Consider the following 20,686-nt stretch of genomic DNA (forward strand, 5'->3'; position numbering starts at 1 on the left):
AGACTGCGAATGGAAGAGGGTGAAATGGTGTGGAGAAAAAACAAAAAGAAAAAAGCAAACTATGCAATGAACAATGGAACAGAGGTGGTTTGGCTATTGAGTGTTGGTGAATGTTGTTTAATATGGAGGGACTCTAAAAAGGGAAGCGAATGGCTGTTTTTTGTTTTTCCGAGTATTTGAAAATCACTGTATTGTATGTGATGGTGGCAAGATATAGCATGAAGTCTAATGGCACTATTTTCTTTTTTGCTTAAAGCTAAGCTTGTATGGTGGCTGACACGCCTATGAGAGTCAATGCACACCTTAAGTAGGCGCTTGGTACATCCCACATAGGTTCCAAAATTACATTTAGGGCAATTAAACTTGTAAACAATGAAGGTACGCATCAACTCCGGGAGGGTGTCTTTCACGTGGAACAGTCTTCCGATTGTAAGAGGGTTATTAAAAGTAAGTCTGAAGTCAACATACGGATACAGTTGGCTCAAGAGTTACAATAATTTTCGTTTGATTAGGACAGAATCATTAGTGAAGGGTAGAGAAACATACATTATCTTTCTGGGAATGGTGCTTATGTGCTCTACTCTCTATTCTATTCTCTTCAATTCTGCTTTCCCTCTTCAGAACTGGACTTGATAAGGATTTTTGGAAGTTTTTGTCCCGCCCCTCTGTAGACAGAATCTTGGTTTTGGTCCTGTCCTGTAGATGCTTAATTGGTTAAGCTACTCGAAAGACAGCCCATTTAGGTAGATTTCTGGAAAAAGCACCACCTTCAAAAAGGGGGTGTTTTGACGTCACCGGAACTTATAATATCTGGTGGCTATTTATCCCACTAAGGCCACCATGGGGTTATTTTGTTACGAATTCCTCATGATCACAAACGCGATTAAGAGCAGTCTTAATGGCTTCGTAACCACGACACAATCATAACACTTACCCGTGTTATGCTTTTCTAATCACGACACAGTTTTGCTGTTCTAGCTAGTTTACAAACCTCTCTGTTTCCGAGTTCTGGCCTTGTGGTGGCCTTGTGGTGACGGCATAGCTCAAACACACAATGTTTTGAAATTCTCTTCAATCTCTCTCTCTCTCTCTCTCTCTCTCTCTCTCTCTCCTCTCTCTTAATTATCAATGAAAGTTTTACTTTATTCAGAATTTCTAGTTATATCCTTACATTACATAATGATTTCTTCCCAAGCGTTAGAAAATTTATAATGAATTAATTTGTGTCTAAGAGCAGTGGAATAGTATAGGAGAAAATAAAATTAAAGAAATTACGGATGTTATATTTCCTTGAAAGTATGGCAATATGCCTAGAAAATGGGAGACGGCTATTTGCTGCTTAAGGATTGGGCATCAACCGAAGAGAATCAACCTTTTTGTGAGGATTGTCTGGTCCCCTTGACTGTGAGGCATTTGCTGGTTGAGTACCCCAGTCTTGGGGATATTAGAAGCCGTTACCTCTCTGAGGCTCTTGGCCAGGATGGCAGGTTCATCCTTGCCAAGATCCTTGGAGGATGTGGTGAATGATGCCAGAGGTATTTTTAAATTTATTATCGACACTGGTCTTCTCCCAGAAATATAATATTTCATTCATTTTCTTTTATCTGTTTGTTTGTATAGCAGCTATGTTGTTCATTTAATTGACATTGGCATCACGATGCCAGATAACTCAAAATCATTCATTCATTCATTCATTCTTCCCCTCGCTTGACCTTTGCTTCGGCGAAGATTACGTTCTTTTTGACAGAGCTGAACCACCTAGTTAAGAACCTCTTCAAGGTTTTCAAGGTTTTTAGCTTCCTCGACTGGACAGTAGGAGCCCTTGTCAAGAAGATCAAAGACCACAAGGACATGGATCAGCACTTGGCGACGGATTTGTTTGGAATTCTGTCGTGCGCAGACAAAGCCATCAGGGATGGCTCTTCAGAACTTGCAGTTTCTCTTTTGGGGTTCTGAAGAAAAGATAACTTACTTTGGTGCTCCTTCACCACCAGAGGAGTCACACAGTCACAGAGGTCGGCGTTATTATATTCACCTTTGGATTCGCTCCACCTTTTCCCCTCAGTCGATAGTGGAAGAAATCTTCAGAAGAAGTCAACTGAAGAACTCTTTGCACTGTCTTCCAAGTGCCCCAAGGTTTCTTCTTCGTCGTTTGTGCCTAAGACTCTCTAGCCATCAGGCTTATCCTCCGTTGCAAACCTCCCACTTAAGTAGAGGTGACCCATGGCTCAACTGCCACGCCACTACAGGTCAAGATGAGCACCAACCAGAGGCGTTTTTCACCTGCAGTAGCTCTCTTACCAGGTAAGGAAACAACAAGCATTGTATCAATGCTGGCAAAATTTTCTATTTCAAAGTCATTACCATACTCTAATGTTTTGGAGTAGAATATGTCTACGTACTGTATCCCTCTTCCATTCAATGTGAGATTCAGCTATGTAATATTTGGTAAGTTACTTATATGAAAATGATATTTTTGTAATAAATTTGTTTCATATACACTTACCAAGTAATTACAGAATCAGAGCCCACTCTCCTCCCCTCTGTGGACATAGGCCACAAACACAACTGAACTAACCGGCTGGTTGTTTCCCCAAGTGCTCCAATAGTGGGCGTAGTCTGCCACCTACACAAAAAACAATAGAAGTGCTAATGCAAATTTTAAAAAGGGCTGCTGCACAAGTTTAAACCTTTGCTGTGTGATTACTTGGTAAGTATATATGAAACTAATTTTTTTGTGAAAATATTCGTATCTTGAAGTTACTTTTTCAGTTTTTAAGAGTTAATTTTTTCTTTTTACTTAAAAATTAATTTTTTTCTTTTTAAAGTCCCATTACACTACTCAAATGAGCCTCCATTATACCCATCCTATCTCCTAGAAGGGTCAGACAACACACAGAATGGCTGCTTTATGCATGTGTGTGAGAGTTGTGGGCACCTTTGGAGCCCATATGTCTTGTGGGACCGACTGGAGGTCTCCTTGAGGTCCTCAGGTGTACAGTATGTGGAGAGCTTGATGGCCACAGGATAGGGCTGCCGCAAAGTAAAGGGTTTGTACGAAAATTAAATATTTTTACTGCATATAAGTAACTTACCCAGCAGTTACTTAGCTAAGAGTTTCTACTCGAAAGGCAGCTTAAATTTTGAATTCCGCGATAGTGATTCTTTTGTTTCGTGTAGGTGATAAGACCCCGCCCACTTTCGGGGTAAGACAGAGGAACAACTAAGCCAATAGCTCAGTTTGTTTCTGCTGCTTGTATCGTCCACACATGTTGTTGACCAAGCAGCTTGGTTTTGAAATTTGTTGTTTCTTCCTATCGGGTGAAGTATTTTTTGTATGGTAGCCTTTTGGCATTGTTATTTAATAATTTTCCTATTTTTGATAGACTTTTATACTGATTTTGACTGTTAGCTAGTTAGTTATGTCAGACACTAGCTTTTCTAGTCTCCGGTATTGCAGCAAAGGCTCCACTACCTGGTTAACGAAACTGACTTATGACTTGCATATCCTGTGCACAATATGCAGAGGGCAAGTTTGTACTATTAACCTTACTTGCGATGAATGGAGGGATTGGGACAAACGTAAATGGAAGACCTTGGCTTCTCATTTAAATAAATTGGAGAGAGATCGTAAAAGAAGGCAGTCGCTAAAGCCGCCGAGAAATTAGTTAGTCAGATGATTCCTAAGTCTAGTGATATAGATATTCCTGTTGTATTTTCTCCTATTATTCCTGCATCTCCTGTACCAGTTCATTCTCCTAGACCACTTACTCCTTCCCCTGGCCCCCGCACTTCCAAGCCCGATCGCTTTGCCAACTTTGAAAGTAAGTTTGGTCAGAGATTAAATATGGTGGTAGGTAAAGTGGCCCAGTTAGGGGCATCGATGCATGTCCTTATGGATAAGTTTGACAAGAAAAGTGAAAGAGAGGTGTTAATGCAGGAGGTGGCTGTTTGTCCCGCTGATCTCTTAGGTACCGGCCACTGCCATACTTCCCTGAACCAGGGAGGAGGCACACTAGTAGCCCAAGGGAGGTCAGGGCGATCTGCCCGTGAGCCGTTGCCCCCTTGGACCAATCTGTTGCATCCCATGTTGCGCCAAGAGACAGCCACTGGATAGGTGTCTCGGACTTGCATCAGCTTTTGTCTAGTTTGGGGGATTCTTTACGGAACAGAAGGTGCCAGTGGTGTTTTCCCGACGAGCCGTGCCCTTCAAAGAGGCGCTCTTCTTATAAGGATCAAGCTTCTGACTACCTAGCAAAAGGTTGAGGGAGCCTCCCCTCAGTCCTCAGCTTTCTTGCAATAAGTGGGACAGCTCAGAGTGCTTCTCCTCTCTTGGATGCCAGGAACAAGTGTATAGTTACTCCTCTTCATTTAAGAAGTGTTCACTTTCAGGCTCCAAGCACCCTGTTTCATGTGAACAGCATACTTCTTTGTCTAAGCACCTGGATTCGGCTGAGGACCCTGTATTTGATGAGCGCTTTTCTTGCGTTGAGCACCCAGTAGTGCCGGAGCACCTTGTATTAGCTGGATGCCTGTCTTTTGTTGAGTGCCCTGAAGCAGCCAAGTGCCCGAGCACCCTGCAGTTCCCGAGTTCCCTGACACATCCGCTCGCTCTAGGGCTCCTCCATGTCAACTTTCATCAATTCCTCCTGCTGCCAGTGCCTCGGGGGAACCAGCCAGTAATTTGACGTTTGCTTTTAAGCTTCACATGCCAGTTTCGTCCAGTTCAATGACGAATTATCCGTCTTCAGCTACTGCACAGAACGTCGACTGCTAAGGGACAAGATTTTTTATCAAGAATCACCAGCGACGCCTCACACATCCCTTCTGAGGTTTTTGCTTTAGAACTTCTTGGAGTTCTTCTCTCCTGCGGCTCCTACATCCCCAGCTTCATCCTTTATGATGTGTAGTCGGCCTTCATATACTGTTGGACTCCCCAAGTTGGTTTTATCATCCTTGTCCAAGAAGGCCCTTTGTGAAGTGAAGAACTGGCTTTCCAAGAAGAGGGAACAGGGGAAGGCTTGCTGTAGTGTTCCTCCTTCACGTCTTTCTCGTTCTCATTACCCATCTTATGCTACTAGAGAAGCTTCTTCCCTGGGAGTGGGGGTAGGCAGAGATCTCAATCCAGGTCTAGGGGAACAGTTAGGTTCACACTCCAAACCATCGAGAAGTCGTCCACTTAACCATCAGCCCGCAAGTGAGAACCCAGTCCTCCATGCCCCAGTGGGTGCAAGGCTTCTTCTCTTCTGGGAGAGATGGAGCTCAAGAGGGGCAGACCAGTGGGTAATCAAGGTACTCAAGGAGAGATATTCTATCCCCATCAGGGAGAGGCCTCCCTTGACCAACACTCCTGTTGCACTGATGGCTTATTCCGGAGGATCGGAGAGGTATTCGGCCCTCACAGAGGAGGTTTCCTCTCTCATCAGCAAGAAGGCTGTAGAACTAGTCAGGAACACCGAGTCGAAAGGGTTCTACAACCAGCTCTTCGTAGTGCCCAAGCCTTCATGGGGGTGGAGACAGGTGCTCGACGTGAGTGCTTTGAATGTCTTCATAGAGAAGGCAAAGTTCATCATGGAGATAATGCAGTCAGTACTTGCATCCATCTGTCAGGGGGGTTGGATGAGCTTCCTAGACATGCAAGATGCGTACTTTCATATCCCTATTCACAAGGATTCAAGAAAGTACTTCAGGTTTGTCATCAGGGGTTGAGTTTATCAGTTCAGAGCATTCTGTTTCAGCCTGCCCCACAGGTTTTTACGTGGGTTCTCGCTCCCCTGGCAGGTTGGCTTCATCTAGCAGGGGTGAAGATCTCGCTCTATTTAGACGACTGGCTACTGTGCTCTCCCACAAAGGAATGATGCATGGAGCAATTTGCATGACTCAAGAATTAGGACTCTCAATTTTCAGGCTTCGTCGTCCCCGAAGAGAGTGGAGGACTGCTTAAGGAAGGTCAACCTGTTTCTCTCCCTTTGTTCATGCTCAGCAACTCAGTGGATGAGTCTCCTCGGCACTCTGGCCTCATTGGAGCAGTTTGTAAGGCTGGGGAGACTGCATATGAGGCTGCTACAGTTTTACCCGAGAGCCTGTTGTGATCGGAAAGTACATCAAGATCTTCACTTCTTTCCAATCACAGCCAAGATAAAGGAGGACCTGTGTTGGTGGAGGTCCGAAGAAAGATTGACAGAAGGGAAATCTCTTCTCCCAGTGAGCCCCGATCTAGACTTCTTTTCCGACACGTTGGATCTAGGTTGGGGAGCGATCCTTGGGAACCGAGAAGTCTCGGAAATATGGTCCCCGAAGGAGAAACAGCTACACATCAGCCTAAGAGAGTTAAAGGCAGTTTACCTGGGACTCAGACATTGCAACATAAGTCTGCAACAAGACGATCACAGTGGATGCACACAACACCACAGCCTTGGCCTACATAAAACATCAAGGGGGAACTCACATATTCTTTCTCTGCAAGATGGTGAGAGACCTGTTGTGCTGGGCAGATCAGAACCGAACCCAGTTCGTCACGTGGTTCATTCAAGGCAAATGCAATGTCCTGGTAGATGAATTGAGCTATCAGAATCAGGTCCTTCCGATGGAATGGACACTGGACCATCGGGTTTGCTCCAGCCTGTGGAGTCTGTGGAGACAACCGACCCAGACTTGTTTGCTATATCTTTGAATCACCGTCTACCTCTGTTCTGCTCCCCTGTCCCGGACCCTCTCTTATGGGCAACAGATGCGATGATCCAAGATTGGTCATATTTGGACCTTTACGCCTTCCCGCCATTCGGGATGATAAGGGAAGTCCTCAAGAAGTTCCACTCTCACAACAGCGTAAAGATGACTCTGGTGGCTCCCCTTTGGCCATAAAAGGAATGGTTCCCAGACCTTCTAGATCTCCTCATAGACTTTCCAAGGCTCCTCCTTGCTATTCCAAGTCTTCTCAGACAACAACACCAGGATATTTCATCAAGGCCTATCCACTCTGGCCCTGACAGGCTTTTGACTGTTAGTAGACTTGTCCGAGTAAAAGGATTTTTGCGATTGACGGCGAAGGCCATTGCCATGTGTAGACATGGCTCGCCCAACAAGCCCTACCAGGCAAAGTGGAAGGTATTTAGGACTTGGTGCAGGAGAAATGGTGTTTCATCTTCCTAGACATCTATCCCTCAATTAGTGGACTTTTCTTCTGTACAGGCAGTCCACAGTTATCGGCGGGGGGTTCTGTTCTGACGGTGTGACGATAACCGAAAATCTGTGATTTTCGGCGCTTATCGGCACTGATAACTGGAGATTGGCACCTCTGTTAGGTATATATTGGACCCAATAAGGGGAAATCTGTGATTTTCAGTGCCGAAAATTGCCAAGTCCCGTCACTAGACAAGCACTGTAAAACCATATCGTCGATAACCGAGCCCACCGATAACCAGAGACTGCCTGTATTTGAGATCTTCACAAGGACTGTCTTCTTCCACCATAAAAGTTTATAGAGAGATGCTCAGATCTGTTTTCCATCAGAGGCCTCGACATTTCTTCCCACCAAGATATTCCGGATCATATCAAGTCGTTCAGTACCACCAAATCTACAAAGTATGTGCTTCAAACTGGTGAGGAATTTGACAAGAAAGATTGTTTTTCTTGTAGCTCTGGCCACTGCGAAGAGAGTAAGCAAGCTTCATGCAATTGACAAGAGGATCGGGTTTTCGAACAGAGACGCAATTTGTTCCTTCTTATTAAGTTTTTTGGCGAAGAACAAGAACCCTTCGCATCCATGGCCTCGTTCTTTCACCATTAAGAGCCTATCTGACATTTTAGGCACAGAAGAGGAGGAAAGAGTGCTGTGCCCGGTGAGAGCCTTCAGGTACTACCTGTACCAAACCGAGAAAATTAGAGGGCACTTTTCTAATTTGTGGTGCATGGTTAAAAATCCCTCTAGACCTTTATCAAAGAATGCCATTTCCTTCATCTTGAGGGATCTCATTATAGAATCTTACTCCCAAGTTGAGGAAAATGACTTAAAAGTCATGAAAGTTAAAGCACATAATGTAACATCAGCAGCTTTCAAGCACAATCTTTCCTTATCCTGCATTTATGAGCAACGTACTGGAGAAGAAAGTCTGTGTTTACGATGCAGTACATGCAGGAAGTGGAAACTGTTTACGAAAACTGCAGTACCTTGGGACCAGTGTCTGTAACTGGTGTAGTGATGGGTGAGGAAGTGTAGGAAGTATCCCTTCCTTTGTATCTAGCTTTCCACCTTGTTTGTGGTGTTGAGTTCTGGGGAAGCATGGAGGTTACAAGAGACTTGGAGTGCCCACCAGTTTTTTTTTTTTATTTTAGTGTTGGTGTAGGTGATTTTGTTGTTCCTTCCCTTTATGCTTCCCAGCATGAAGGCACCCTCCTGTCTGGGGTGTGGGCACACGGAGGTTGGTGGAAGGGCATTTCTTCCCTTCCGGTCTGGTATCCTCTTATCCGGGTTTTACCAGACTGTCAGAACGAGCATGGCATCTGTCTGGCAGGATCCATAAGTGAGCCCTCAGCTAGGGGCTGGACACATCGTCTCCTGAGGACTCTAACGGAGTGGCAGGCGGAGAATTCCAAGTTCACGCCAGCTGTGGGGTCTTACCGTGCTCTCTTGGAGAGCCCTGTTTCTTACCCCTTGTGCTCCGAATGTAGCCCCTCTTATCAACAGGCTTGTTTTGAAAATGTACCGCTGAGGCATTGCCGGGAGACAGATATCACAGATACATTCACAGTGAATCTTCTAACCCCGGACTACGCTTCTAATTTATTCAGCGTACAGCTCCCTAAGCTTCGGAGTCAATTTTGGAAGCTGAAACAGGTGTAAGTCAGGCTTGCCCGCTTCATGAAGACTTGGAGCTGAAAAATCTTATGAACGGTTTCACCTGGAGAATTAATCTTTTCCCAGGTGGGCGTTATTACGCCCATCTGGGGCTACTATTGTTACCCAGAGCCTCCGTTCTCATGGGTGTCTACCCTACGAGCAGAACGGGTCTGATCTTGCCGGGACCTGCCCAAGTCCGGCAAGAAGTTCATGTAGTTCAAGAGCCCCCTGCTCAGGCGGTGGTGCAGGCTCTTCAGGTCTCTGCCCCTGGACAGCCGTCAGCTCTCACTCCCAGCCTCCACCTCGATGTGTGCGGGTTCAGCCAACACATCAGCCCCTTGTAACGCCCCGTGTGTCTCTGCCTCCCCCCACGGGAAAGAGATAGCAATGCCCGGCTTGGGTTTTCTTTGCTTTATACGAAAACCTACGGAAAAATTTTCACTAGACATTTGGCAAGAGGCTCTGACCCTCCCGGGTTATCATAGGAGCAGGGATGCATCCTACTCCTCTCCGAGAAATTGGGAAGGCTTTCGCTTCACGGAGGCAATCAAGCCTCCTCCCTGTAGTATTTCTCATATGGGTGGGAGGCTGTACCATTTTGGGGCCACTGGAACTTCAGTTCCTGGGCCCAGAGTATAATTATCAGGGCCCCGGGGTGGAGCTGGACTGTTGTCCCCCCCCAATCAGGTTCAATCAGCCTCCGGCCAGAGTTCTGGGGGTCTTTGTGAATGGCCTGTCAGGCTTTTCAGTCTGCCAAGGAAGTTCCCTTCCACTGGAAAATTTTCGGGCGTGTCCCGTTTGTTTTCCTTATTCATGCGACAAGTCTCGGTTGCTTACAGTCTTGTGGGTTCGGATCCTACTGCTCCGTGGGAGCCGTAACCACCTCTATAGACCTTTCGACCTTCCTTTCACATCTTGGTTGCAGAAAGGTCCTATCCCTTCTTGGGATTCAGACTGGGAGCAGGCGTACCCCTTCAGGTTCATGCCCTCGTCAATGCGGCTCCAGAGTCTTTGCCAGTTTGAACAATACCGTAGTTCAACAGCTCCGGTATTAGGAGGCTATGCTAGCTGCATATCTAGTTGCCTGGCTCATTTGGGCACCCAGCGTCGGGAATTGCCTGAGGGCGCGGTCATTATAATCGGTTTCTAGAGTCTTTGGGCTTCTAAGTAACCAGGAAGGAATCCCACCTGATTCAGGAGGGTAGCCTTCCGTAGTTATGAATCCAGTGGAAGTGGAAAGAGATAGCAAGGGCATCTTATCATTTCATCATCTCAAGCATACGTCTCCCCGTGCCCAAGAAAAGGTCCTGGTTTTCTCCAGTTTGCTTCAGTGACGGTTCTCCTTCTGAAGTCAAAGCTGGAGTTTATGACCGGGTATGGTGGAGTCAGGGGCGTGTCTCCTTGATTCCTCCTACTTGAATAGTGGCCTCGGCCTTGCACAAACTGTCAAGTGCTTACCGAAGTCAGTTCCTCTCCAGCTTTCCCCCTCCGGCCTCAGTATTCCACACCGTCACCTCTCTGGCGGGTGAGGTGGTTATTTTTGGCCCAATGGAGTACATGGTACTTAGTCGGTCACGTTCGGCAGTTCCATATCAACGCTTTGGAGGGCGGTGACAGTCTTCCTGTCCTTGGAAACTTCTTCCCCCCAAGAGGTTTCCTTTAGGCTGGTTCTGAACAAAACAGCAATAGTGCGCTGCGTAAACAGGTGGTTTTGGACTCGAATTGCTCCGTTCAGGTTATGGTTCATTCTTCTCCATAACCAACAGACGCAGGTGCCTCTGTCTACCACCCTTCTCGTAGGGGTCCAAAGGTCACTGCTTTTTCCCTATCCAGGGCCTCCCCTGGTGTCGGAATAGTCCTTAGGCGGAGCGTCATTCAGGTAGTCTTGTGACCTTTTCCTGGGCCTGGAAGTAGGTCTGTTTGCAACCCAATTCAGCCACAAACTATCAAGCTGTCCCGTCTGGTATAAACTCAGCCTGCGTCAGCCCCTCAAACTCTGATGTCCTGGCTTTGTGGTCTTTGTGAATCTTACAGTTTAGGAGGAAACTGATATTGGTCCTGTTATTACTGTTTTCCTGAAATCAGTTAAGGGATCCTACTCTACTGCAGTATGGTTCTGCAGTTAAGTAACTAGCACTCTTCACATAGTTTTTGAAGCTATAGTACTGATGCGACCGCATTGGCCTCGAGGAAAGTGTTTTGTTGGAACCAGACTCACAGGCCCTTAACTTTCATCCCTAAGGTCTGTGTTCGTCTAAGAACAGTACTCCGTCCACATTCGGTTTCCTGGTCTTTGAGTAATGTATCGGAGTTAGCTTGGTAACCAACAATCACCTTGTTCTTATCTTTCCTTGTTAAGGAAGTCCCAAAACTTTTAATCAGCTTAGCTTCTAGTGTTAGTTTTCCTGTACTGTCTGCCCTGTCTGGCGGAACCAATCAGTTTGGTTTGTCTGGCGGAACCAATCAGTTTGGTTTCCCCTCTTCAGGGGTAGTGTTGTGAATTCCTCACCCTAACTTTCTATCTACAATTGAAGGTCCTCATTTTCGGTGGTCACCTTGGAAAGTACTCCCCTTTACAAGGTCTGTTTCTGTGTCCAGTTTTCTCCTTGCAGGCTTTTTTAGACAGGACCTCGCAATTTTGTCAGGTCCTCTCCTTTAAAAAGGGGGCACTGTCATTGGGTCTGCTATTAGGCAGGAAGTATTTTCTTAATACAAGCCTATTCAGGTGCTATTCTAAGCTCATGATCTTAGAGCGGTGACCACTTACATTATTTTCATTACATGAACTTAGAGGACCTTACTTATGTTCAGGGTAGAATTCTCCTAGTTTTCAACGTTTCTATTTAAGTCTTTAATAGCATAAGTATGATGTTTATTTCTCTGTTACTATTTCACGGGTGACAGGGACCCGATCCAGAAAAGGATTTTGACAAAGGAAAAATCTATTTCTGGAGAGGGGCCCGTGTCACCCTGGTGACCCACCCCTGTTTTTCATTCTCTCCCTCCCTTGATAAACTTCATTCTAGTGAGGTGGGTGCACATGGAATGCTGGCTAGTGTTGCCTTGTATACAGTCCATGGAGTAGTGCATGGGCTTGTATCGGCACCTCTCGTTGGGACTTTTGACATTGGGAATCTCTATAGGATAAGGTTCCGTGTTTTTGTAGTTCACCCTTTTCCATACACGACTCCATCTAGTGGAGCTCGCTCTGGGGGTAGTAACTCCAGCATTTCATTTAGCTTTCTCTGGTATCTAGCAACGGAATTACCTAGAAATAAGTGCTGAATGGACTATTTCACCCGGGTGACACGGGCCCTCTCCAGAAATAGATTTTTCCTTTGTCAAAATCCTTTTTTTATTGTCTTTTGGTACTGCGCCCTGGACAGGGGCAATTGTCTGAGCTTTGTTGGCCTTTGGTATTGACCTTTGTCACAAAGTTCCTGCTGTATATTCTGTCAGCCTTCGGAGTACTCCTTCGTTGCAGAGTATCCCACTTCAGTAGAGGCAACTCTGGCTATACCACCACATCTCTACAAATCGAGATGAGTGCCAACCAAGGGCATTAATTATCTGCAGAGCTCTCACCAGGTAAGGAAACAACAAGCATTGTCTCAATACTAGCCTATTGTAGTTCATTAACTTTTCGTATGAAGAGTGTTATTTTGCTGTCCATGATTCCCTATCACCTTTCAGTGTGGAATTAGCTAAGTAATTACTGGGTAAGATACTTATATAAAAATTATATTTTTATGATAAAATGAAGTTTTATATATACTTACTCAGTAATTACGGATGGAGCCCTCTTTCCTCCCCGCACATGGACATTTTAGCATAAGCATATTGAGCTATTGGCTTAGTTGTCACTCTCTTCCCCAAAAGTGGGCAGAGTCTTGTCACCTACACAAAACAAAAGAATCGCTACCGCGGAATTCAAAGTTTAAGCTGCAGTTCAAGTAGAAACTCTTAGCTATGTAATTACAGAGTAGGTAAATATAAAACTTTATTGTTAGCTAAGTAATTACAGGGTAAGTAAATATAAAACTTTATTGCATCATAAAAATGTCATTTTAGAAGTTACATTTTAAAGGATATTAATTTTGCCATTTCATTCTCAGAAAAGACTATACTACTGTACTATGATTCCTTGAATCACTACTTTGTATCAGTGCAGGCCAGGACCTTTCACAGAAAATTTTTACCTATTATAGTAACTAAACTGTATACAGTATATGGAAAAAGACAATCTTCAGAATTAGCCAGAATAATATAATCTTAACATCACTCTTGAGAAAAAATTAACTTACCTCTCTTAACCTCAGTGTAAATCATATGCAACATTGAAAATATATGAAGTAATAATATTGATAAAATTACAAATACTGTACTGTATAGAAAATAAAATTTTCTTTGTGTCAGTATTTTTAGCTACTGACAAAATGGGTAATTCTACAGTTAAAATTGGGGAATTCATGTTGTGCATACTGGCAAGACATATTGTGCACATGTATAAAAATTGCATTTATTGTATACGTACATGTATTCACATTTACAAATGTGTCTCCAGATAACAACCAATTATCACTAAAACTACAGATGGCAAGCAAACAACTCTTTATGAAGTAACCTATTAACTTTATTATTTGATTTTACAAAATATGACTCTCATATAAATATAGTTACAATTGCCACTATAACAGTACATGTCTTTTCAAGAGCTAGTGTACAATATGAGAAACATCTATAGATTAGTAGAATCTTCAGAAGCTAGTGGATAGTTAAAGCACTTGGTTAAAGAATACATACTTTTGCTTGGCAGAATTTGGCACAAACTAGAATAAAATCAGTGAGAGATAATTTTAGTCACTAATCATGATGAAAAGTCCCACAAAGCAAAATAAAAATAGACAAGCGATTACAGTAACAGCAAAAAAATATGTTATATTAAGTCACACATTTCTAATATACTCTCTCTTTTCATATAAAGCACTTATAAGTCTCACTTTCAGACTGAGGTGGCATGCTTATTGTGAGAATTAATGTCAATCTGGTACTTCACTAGCAGAGGTATCCTGGTCATGTGTATCACTGTGAGTGTCAGGTGTGGCTGTATCTCCACGTTCTATGACTGACGCCACCTCAGTCTGTGAATGGGACCCCAAGCTCTCTGAGCCCTCTGATGGTGAGGCAGGGCTGCTGGTCTCTCCTGGGAGGACCTCTAAAGCATCCATGTCTCCTTCCCTGGTGCTTTGTTGATTACCACTATTACATTCACTTGTAGAGACTAGTAACTTCTGGTGGCTATCATAAGCATTAGTGCAGGTTAGTTCTGATGTAAGAATAGAAGCAGCAACAGCAGCGACATCAGAGTGAGAAGCACCTCCACCACCCTTAGTAGGAGCAGTAGTAGTAGGAGTAGCAATACAGTTGGTGGCAGCAGCAGTAGTAGTAGTAGTAGTAGTAGAAGTAGTAGTAGTAGTAGTAGAGGGTTTGGTGTGTTGAGATGAGTGATGTGAAGGTTCACTAGTAGTTAAAATGGAAGCAGTTGTGGTAGTAATAGTTGTGAATGATGGTGTTATAGGAAAGAGGAATTGTGGTGATGGTGGAGGGAAATAGGTGTCGTAGCGGTGCAGGTGTGAGAAGAACTCCAGTGTGTTGATGTTGGGAGAGGAGGGGCCAGAAGACGACACGAAGGATGGAGGCCCAGACCAACCAATACCTGGAGGGAGAAGGAGTGGGACAAATGCTCACACCAGATTCTCCACTACCACGAACATAATACTTCTCAGTAATTGAAGTAAGGGTGGCACGCTAACACCACTACTGCTAATCACCACGTTTTGTACTTAATCAGTGAACATCATGCAGAGATTTGATCAAAATTATATAAATAATTATCTCTATTGCCTAGAAGACTCTAAAAGCCAGAAAGCATAATCTATTCTAAATGCATATCTGAATTAGTATAACTGGATTTTGTGCACAATTTATCTCTGCAATTGTGCAACAAGCATGATAATTATAATTTTTTTGTCTTCACAGTCAGTATTTAGAGGTTTCATGTATATTTCAGTTACATAAAAATTTGAACATCAATCCTATGTAATGTAAAAACTTACTTATCTTGATGAGAAATGTAAGGAATGAACACAAACCATAAGATATAAATGACTCAGATAACTTAGCAACTGCTTCTACAGTCCAGCTAGATTAGTATGAGAATCTAATGTTACAGTAAGACCTTTGAAGAAGTATATTTCAATGAAGTAACATAACCATCCCTATCAAACTTGAGAATGGAATATCAAGAATATCTCAAAATTCTGACTTCAATTCTAGAACTTTTACGTTTTGTAGGGAATCTTAGTATTGACACCATGAATAGAAAGAGACATCACTGGATGGAAACTAGATATTAAGAAATTATGACTTAAAAAGCCAATACCTGAGTATACGAACATATGCAAAAAAGAAAAAATCACAAGCATTAGATGGTAAATACATAACTCTGCAGTAAGTGCAAACTAACATTAAACCTAAGACATATGATACTTACATGATCAGCTATGTACCCACTGCCAGTGTTAAAGAGATATATCTAGCAATAAAAAATAGCTGGATCAGAGGTCTTTTGCTCTCTACCATTGTAGTAATACCATGATTGCTACATAGGAATGCTGACTGATCTACTGGCAGATCTAATAATAGGTTTTTGATAATGCTATCACACACCTCCTTCCAAATATAACAGATTACAATATACATACAGAATTAAGAAAATTCTACATGTATGCATCATTTAGACACTGATATTAGTATATCATATATAATAACACGGAATACTGCCTGAGTATATTAGTATTTCGTAGCTAAACTGGAATGTTCTCAAGATAGAAGGGGATACTTTTAGTACCTCTTTAGTTACAGAGAAATGCTAGAAATAGCTACATTACTAAGGTTAGGATCATAACACTTTACAAACAGAAAGCAAATTTCAAATACTGAACAGAAAATAATCCTGACAAAGAAGGAGAATCTAAGGGAAAAATGTAACTAATCTAATTGAGCTTGAAACTAGATATCTAAGTCACAATATTTCACAATATTTTTATCCTTGCTAGCAAAAAAGGCTTCCTGCTGTATCACATGCAACTCTTAAAAAATATGTCTTTTACGTATAAGTAACCCAGATTTTCTATTTAACAAAACTGTACTTAGATTAGTCAGGAGGTTTTATCTACAAATAAAGTTTTATATTGCATTGAAAATTATTTCATACTGAAGGGGAGACACTGTTCTAAGAGTCCACCTCTTACAATATCTCTAGGGAGGAGTCCCTAGACCACTTACTGGACGATGGAGATTGAAGGCCAAGTGGTGGAGGTTGAGAACGTGGATTTTTGGGAGTGGAAGGCATCTTAGGAGGAGAGGACAGAGGAGTACGAAACTGTGCTAAAGCCATGCGTTCTAAAAAGGCATCCAACTGACGTAATGACAAAGCATTATGAAGAGTCTCCAGTGGTCGAATCGAGGGTACCCCTCCAAGGCCCTCTATATCTGTAAATGATACTTATTAGTCAAGTACACATCATAAAGGCATTAGTAGTTAACATTCATTTCATTCATTCACTGATCTCACTTCTCTTGTATGTTTGAGTATAATTAAAAGCAGGAGACAAGAAATGTGTTGTATACAATATATGGCTCAACTGATAAAGCAATGACTGAACTAACATACACTTTGTGAAAACATTGTTTAAAAATCAACTTGCATAGCTAACAAAAACAAGATGAAGACAGCATTACAAACATCTCCCAAAACTTCAGACTGTAGCTTTAATATACATTCTTAACCAACAGTAATTTACTTGAACACTGTTAATTTATTTGTATGAATGGTAGTATCTCTAGAAGAATCAAAACATTATCCTACGTGTAAAAAAATATCCAATAATGTAGTCTTTATTTTAGCTATATCTATCTGTCTAATGTATTCTCTATTTTAGATTATCTATCCACTGTGAGTCATCAAAGGAGCCATACTCTCATGGTCCCCCAGGGCTCCATAAGACAGACCAACCAATTACAAAGAATTCTCTTATAGTCAGTCTCTGCCAAAATAGTGCTGTTGGCACAGTGATAGAATATAAAGGACTCAAGACAGGATGGCTCTATTTCCTATCCTACAGCGACTGCCTCAGTTTTCTCTGCATCCCACTCACAAAGATGTGATGACAGCACGTATGTCGGCTATCTTCCTCATTACACTCTGGTCTGCCCCAGGTTTTTCCCCAGAAAAATGATTCAACTATGCTTTTTTGATCATCATAACACCCCCTCAAACTAAGTATTTAGCTTTAAGACCCAGTGAAAAGTTTTATTTCCTTAAAAATTTTAATGGGTAGCCTTATACTTGCTAAAATTGGGAGCCAGTAGGGTTGTTGCAAGGCAAGAAATTGAGAGGAGATTGTCAGGCTACGCTGTAATTGCCACACTTTTTTCTTGTTTAACAAAGTGATAATTAGCATTAAGGCAATAATATTAGACATTTTTGTTATTGAAACTCATCATTCAATGATTTTTAAACAATGATAGATAATTTGAGGTTACCAAAAGTTATATATATATATATATATATATATATATATATATATATATATATATATATATATATATATATATATATATTTCTATATATATATATATTTCAGGTATAAGATTATATACCAGAATACCAGAGAAAAAAGCTATATATCCAGAATACCAGAGAAAAAAGCTATATATAGTTCGATCATCTTAAACAGATATATATATATATATATATATATATATATATATATTTTATATAATGTATAAATATACAAATCCAATTCCTAATTTGGTTATTCAGCCTAAATACCAAATTGTTTGAGCCAAAAAACATGGACTTCTTTGGTCAGTTCCCAAAAAAGTGCCATAACTGCTTGGACTGTTTGGCTTTCTGGAAGATAACCAACTACAACAGCTACAGTTGTCATCTTCAGTGAGTAGCCTCAAGGGGTGGAAACTTGGCTTCTCCCATGAGGCTCTGAAATAAGTTTAATTTCCTAGATCTGAGGGAGAGGAAGTAGAAAGGAAATGGATCTATCAGACTTTAGGAAGGTGTAACTGGAAGCACACAAACAGTTGATGTACAGTACATTTTATGTTACTGCATAAGAAAACTGAAGAATGAATAGTTTCAATTCATGGCTCATAATTTCAGCCATGTCCTAGTAGACAGCTTGAAAAGTGAAGTTAGCTGAGCAAAGAAAGTTCTTGGCAAGTGGTTTACTGGACAGTGTGCCCATAGACTTAAACTTGATCATCACTAAGTAGACAAGATGTCTACCAAGAAAGGAAGAGTACATGTGCCTTCTTAGATGGTGCAATATTGAGAAACTTTAAGGCCTATTGGCAGCTAGAAGTCAGTGGTGAATTCGTCACTGATACTGAAGTTGCTGAATTTTATAGGAAGACATTTCATTACACAGCTCATGTTTGTGCCAGCCCCACCAAATTTACAATGAATATAGGATGAACATACTTTTCAGTGGTAATCTTGAAGGAATTTGGTAAGGGAGTAGGAGATAATGTTCCCATATGCTAAATCGTTTAGTGTGATTGAATGATTTATGAAAAGGTAAAGCAGCTAAAGAGACTATAGGATCACATAATTGCTTGATTATAACTATCCCATATGGAGATTTCAACTAAGCAATCCATTCTTACATTAGAAGTTAGGGGCAAGCTACCTGGGATAGCTTTAACTAATTATCTTGAGTTGAAAGCCATCTGCATATTGGACATACCCATGGCACCTTTAGGTATTTACTGTTACAAAGTGGAGGTGGAAGACAGGTCCCAGTGTGTAACTCTGGCCACTTGGATCTAATGTAAAATTACATTTTAATCGACTTTCCTCTTTTTAATAAAGAAATGCTACTTCACTGCATGGCAGGTCCATGAATTAGCTGTTTAGAGATAATGGTAATATTGATGACATGATATCTTAAAAGAAAATTTTTTTATTAAAAATTTTCTTTAGATGCTGTTGAACCAACATACACAATGACTGGTGTCAAAAGTTCCTCTTAATTAAAATGTAGTTCATCTAGGGCATCAGTGATTAGTGTTGTCCAGAAATGGTCACCAAGGTTTCTCAGATATAATGGGAGAGTACATTATTAGTAAAGTTGTAGATTTCAGTGATGAAAAAGTTGCTTGTGCACTGTTTTGTGAAGGGGAATAAAGGCGAAGCATGGTGACTGGAAAAAACGGCAACAATAATATAGAAAGGAAAATGTTGATTATAAGCTCAACCGTACAATAATAATTTATTTGAGATGGTGTTTTGAATATTGGACTTGTTATTAAGGTAGGTTAGCTACCCCTCCTCCTTACCACCATCTTGGCCACCCTGATGCCACCAATTCCTTGTAACTTTTTTTTAACTGGACTCCAGCAGGCACTAGAGAATTTTTCCCTTATGTTAAGACTGCAGGTTTGTTAGTTATGAATAATACAAACTGATTTAGAATTTGTCATATTGGTGCTAAATCTTTCTGACATTGTTGTGCAGTACAGAAACTATGAAATGATTAAGAACAATACTGTATTGGTTGATGTTCAGTTATGATGGAAAGTTTCTTTATACAAGAAAAATTTAACGATGCCTGTATAATATTTTTTAATTTGCCTTTTTTTTTTTTTTTTTTTTTTGCTAATTTAAGTAAATTCTTGCAGTATAACAAAATAGCACCAGAGTAATTAAAGAAGCAGAACAGTCAGTTATGTATTATTAAAGATATTTACATTCTAAAACCAATATGTACTTCAGTGTGTGCAAATTGTAACCTATGCTGATGTTTTGATGTTATGTCCATGAAGTACAATACATGAGAAAATCATGGTTCTGTGGCATGAAAACTGGTTGAATATTGTACATACTTGAACATTAAACTGTACACACATTAATGTAACGAAAATGTTCTTTTGTACCTTGATATCATGTTTGTCTTTTCTGCTTGCTAATATCCAAAGAATTTTAAGATTAACAGATACACCTATAATGTGTGTACTTATCAGTTGTCAGTACTACAATATGGTGTATAATTTATTCCATTTGATATTTTCTAAGGAATGCAATACAGTACTTATAAATGCTATACTAATATTACTTTATTTCAGAACGGTGATTTTGATTTGAGGTCAAGACAAGTTGTGAGAAATTCTATACAGGTATGTTTTGATAGTAGCAAAATTTATTATTTATATGTACTGTACTCTATTGGTGGTGTATATGTGAATAGGAAAATTTAAATTTTTACCAAATAATCTAAAAGTAAATTATGTTACTACACTTAGCAGTGCAAAATTCAAGCTACCAGTATTGAATCAATTTTTGATGCAACATTCTATGAGTATGGCAGTTTAAAAAAATGCAAAACTGCAGCTTTAATACAGAATAATTTTTCTTTTTTTTTTAACCAAACTGCCTTACCAGCAGGATTGCCAACCCAACACAAGCCAGATTAACAGATATATACTGTATTATATTATATTTTTTGGAAACATGAACTGTAAATCTTACAGGGCACTGCGGCAGTAAAGAGTCATTATTTTTACTAGTAATACTAGTAGCCCTATAATTTTGTCATCGCACCACTATGTGCTTTGATTTCCTCTTACTACTCTTCTTTAGTCACAAACAGTCCCCAGTCCCTGCAGATGGTATGATTCCATCCTTGTAAGGAATTTTTTTTTTTTTATTCCTCCTACAGGTTGCAAGTACTGTCAATCACTATTACTGTAGTCTATTGGCTCTTCTAC

At 41.1% G+C, this 20,686-nt stretch overlaps 1 protein-coding gene across 50 annotated transcripts in view; it reads right to left on the reverse strand.

Annotated features, from left to right (window-relative positions):
* The window catches only part of l(1)G0196 (inositol hexakisphosphate and diphosphoinositol-pentakisphosphate kinase), a 525,389-nt gene that overhangs the window by 19,105 nt on the left and 485,598 nt on the right, over positions 1-20,686 (reverse strand). For 48 of the 50 annotated variants that reach the window (XM_067124561.1, XM_067124576.1, XM_067124571.1 and 45 more), the window contains 2 exons: positions 16,187-16,393; positions 13,451-14,555 (listed from right to left, as the gene is read on the reverse strand). In XM_067124561.1, the coding sequence (XP_066980662.1) occupies positions 13,879-14,555; positions 16,187-16,393 (884 nt within the window). In that variant the 3' untranslated portion in view covers positions 13,451-13,878. Of the gene's footprint in view, positions 1-13,450; positions 14,556-15,994; positions 16,394-20,686 lie in introns of those variants that run through there. The other 2 variants (XM_067124577.1, XM_067124578.1) reach the window with 2 other exon arrangements.

The sequence above is a fragment of the Macrobrachium rosenbergii genome, chromosome 22, assembly GCF_040412425.1.
Source record: "Macrobrachium rosenbergii isolate ZJJX-2024 chromosome 22, ASM4041242v1, whole genome shotgun sequence".
Taxonomy (NCBI): domain Eukaryota; kingdom Metazoa; phylum Arthropoda; class Malacostraca; order Decapoda; family Palaemonidae; genus Macrobrachium; species Macrobrachium rosenbergii.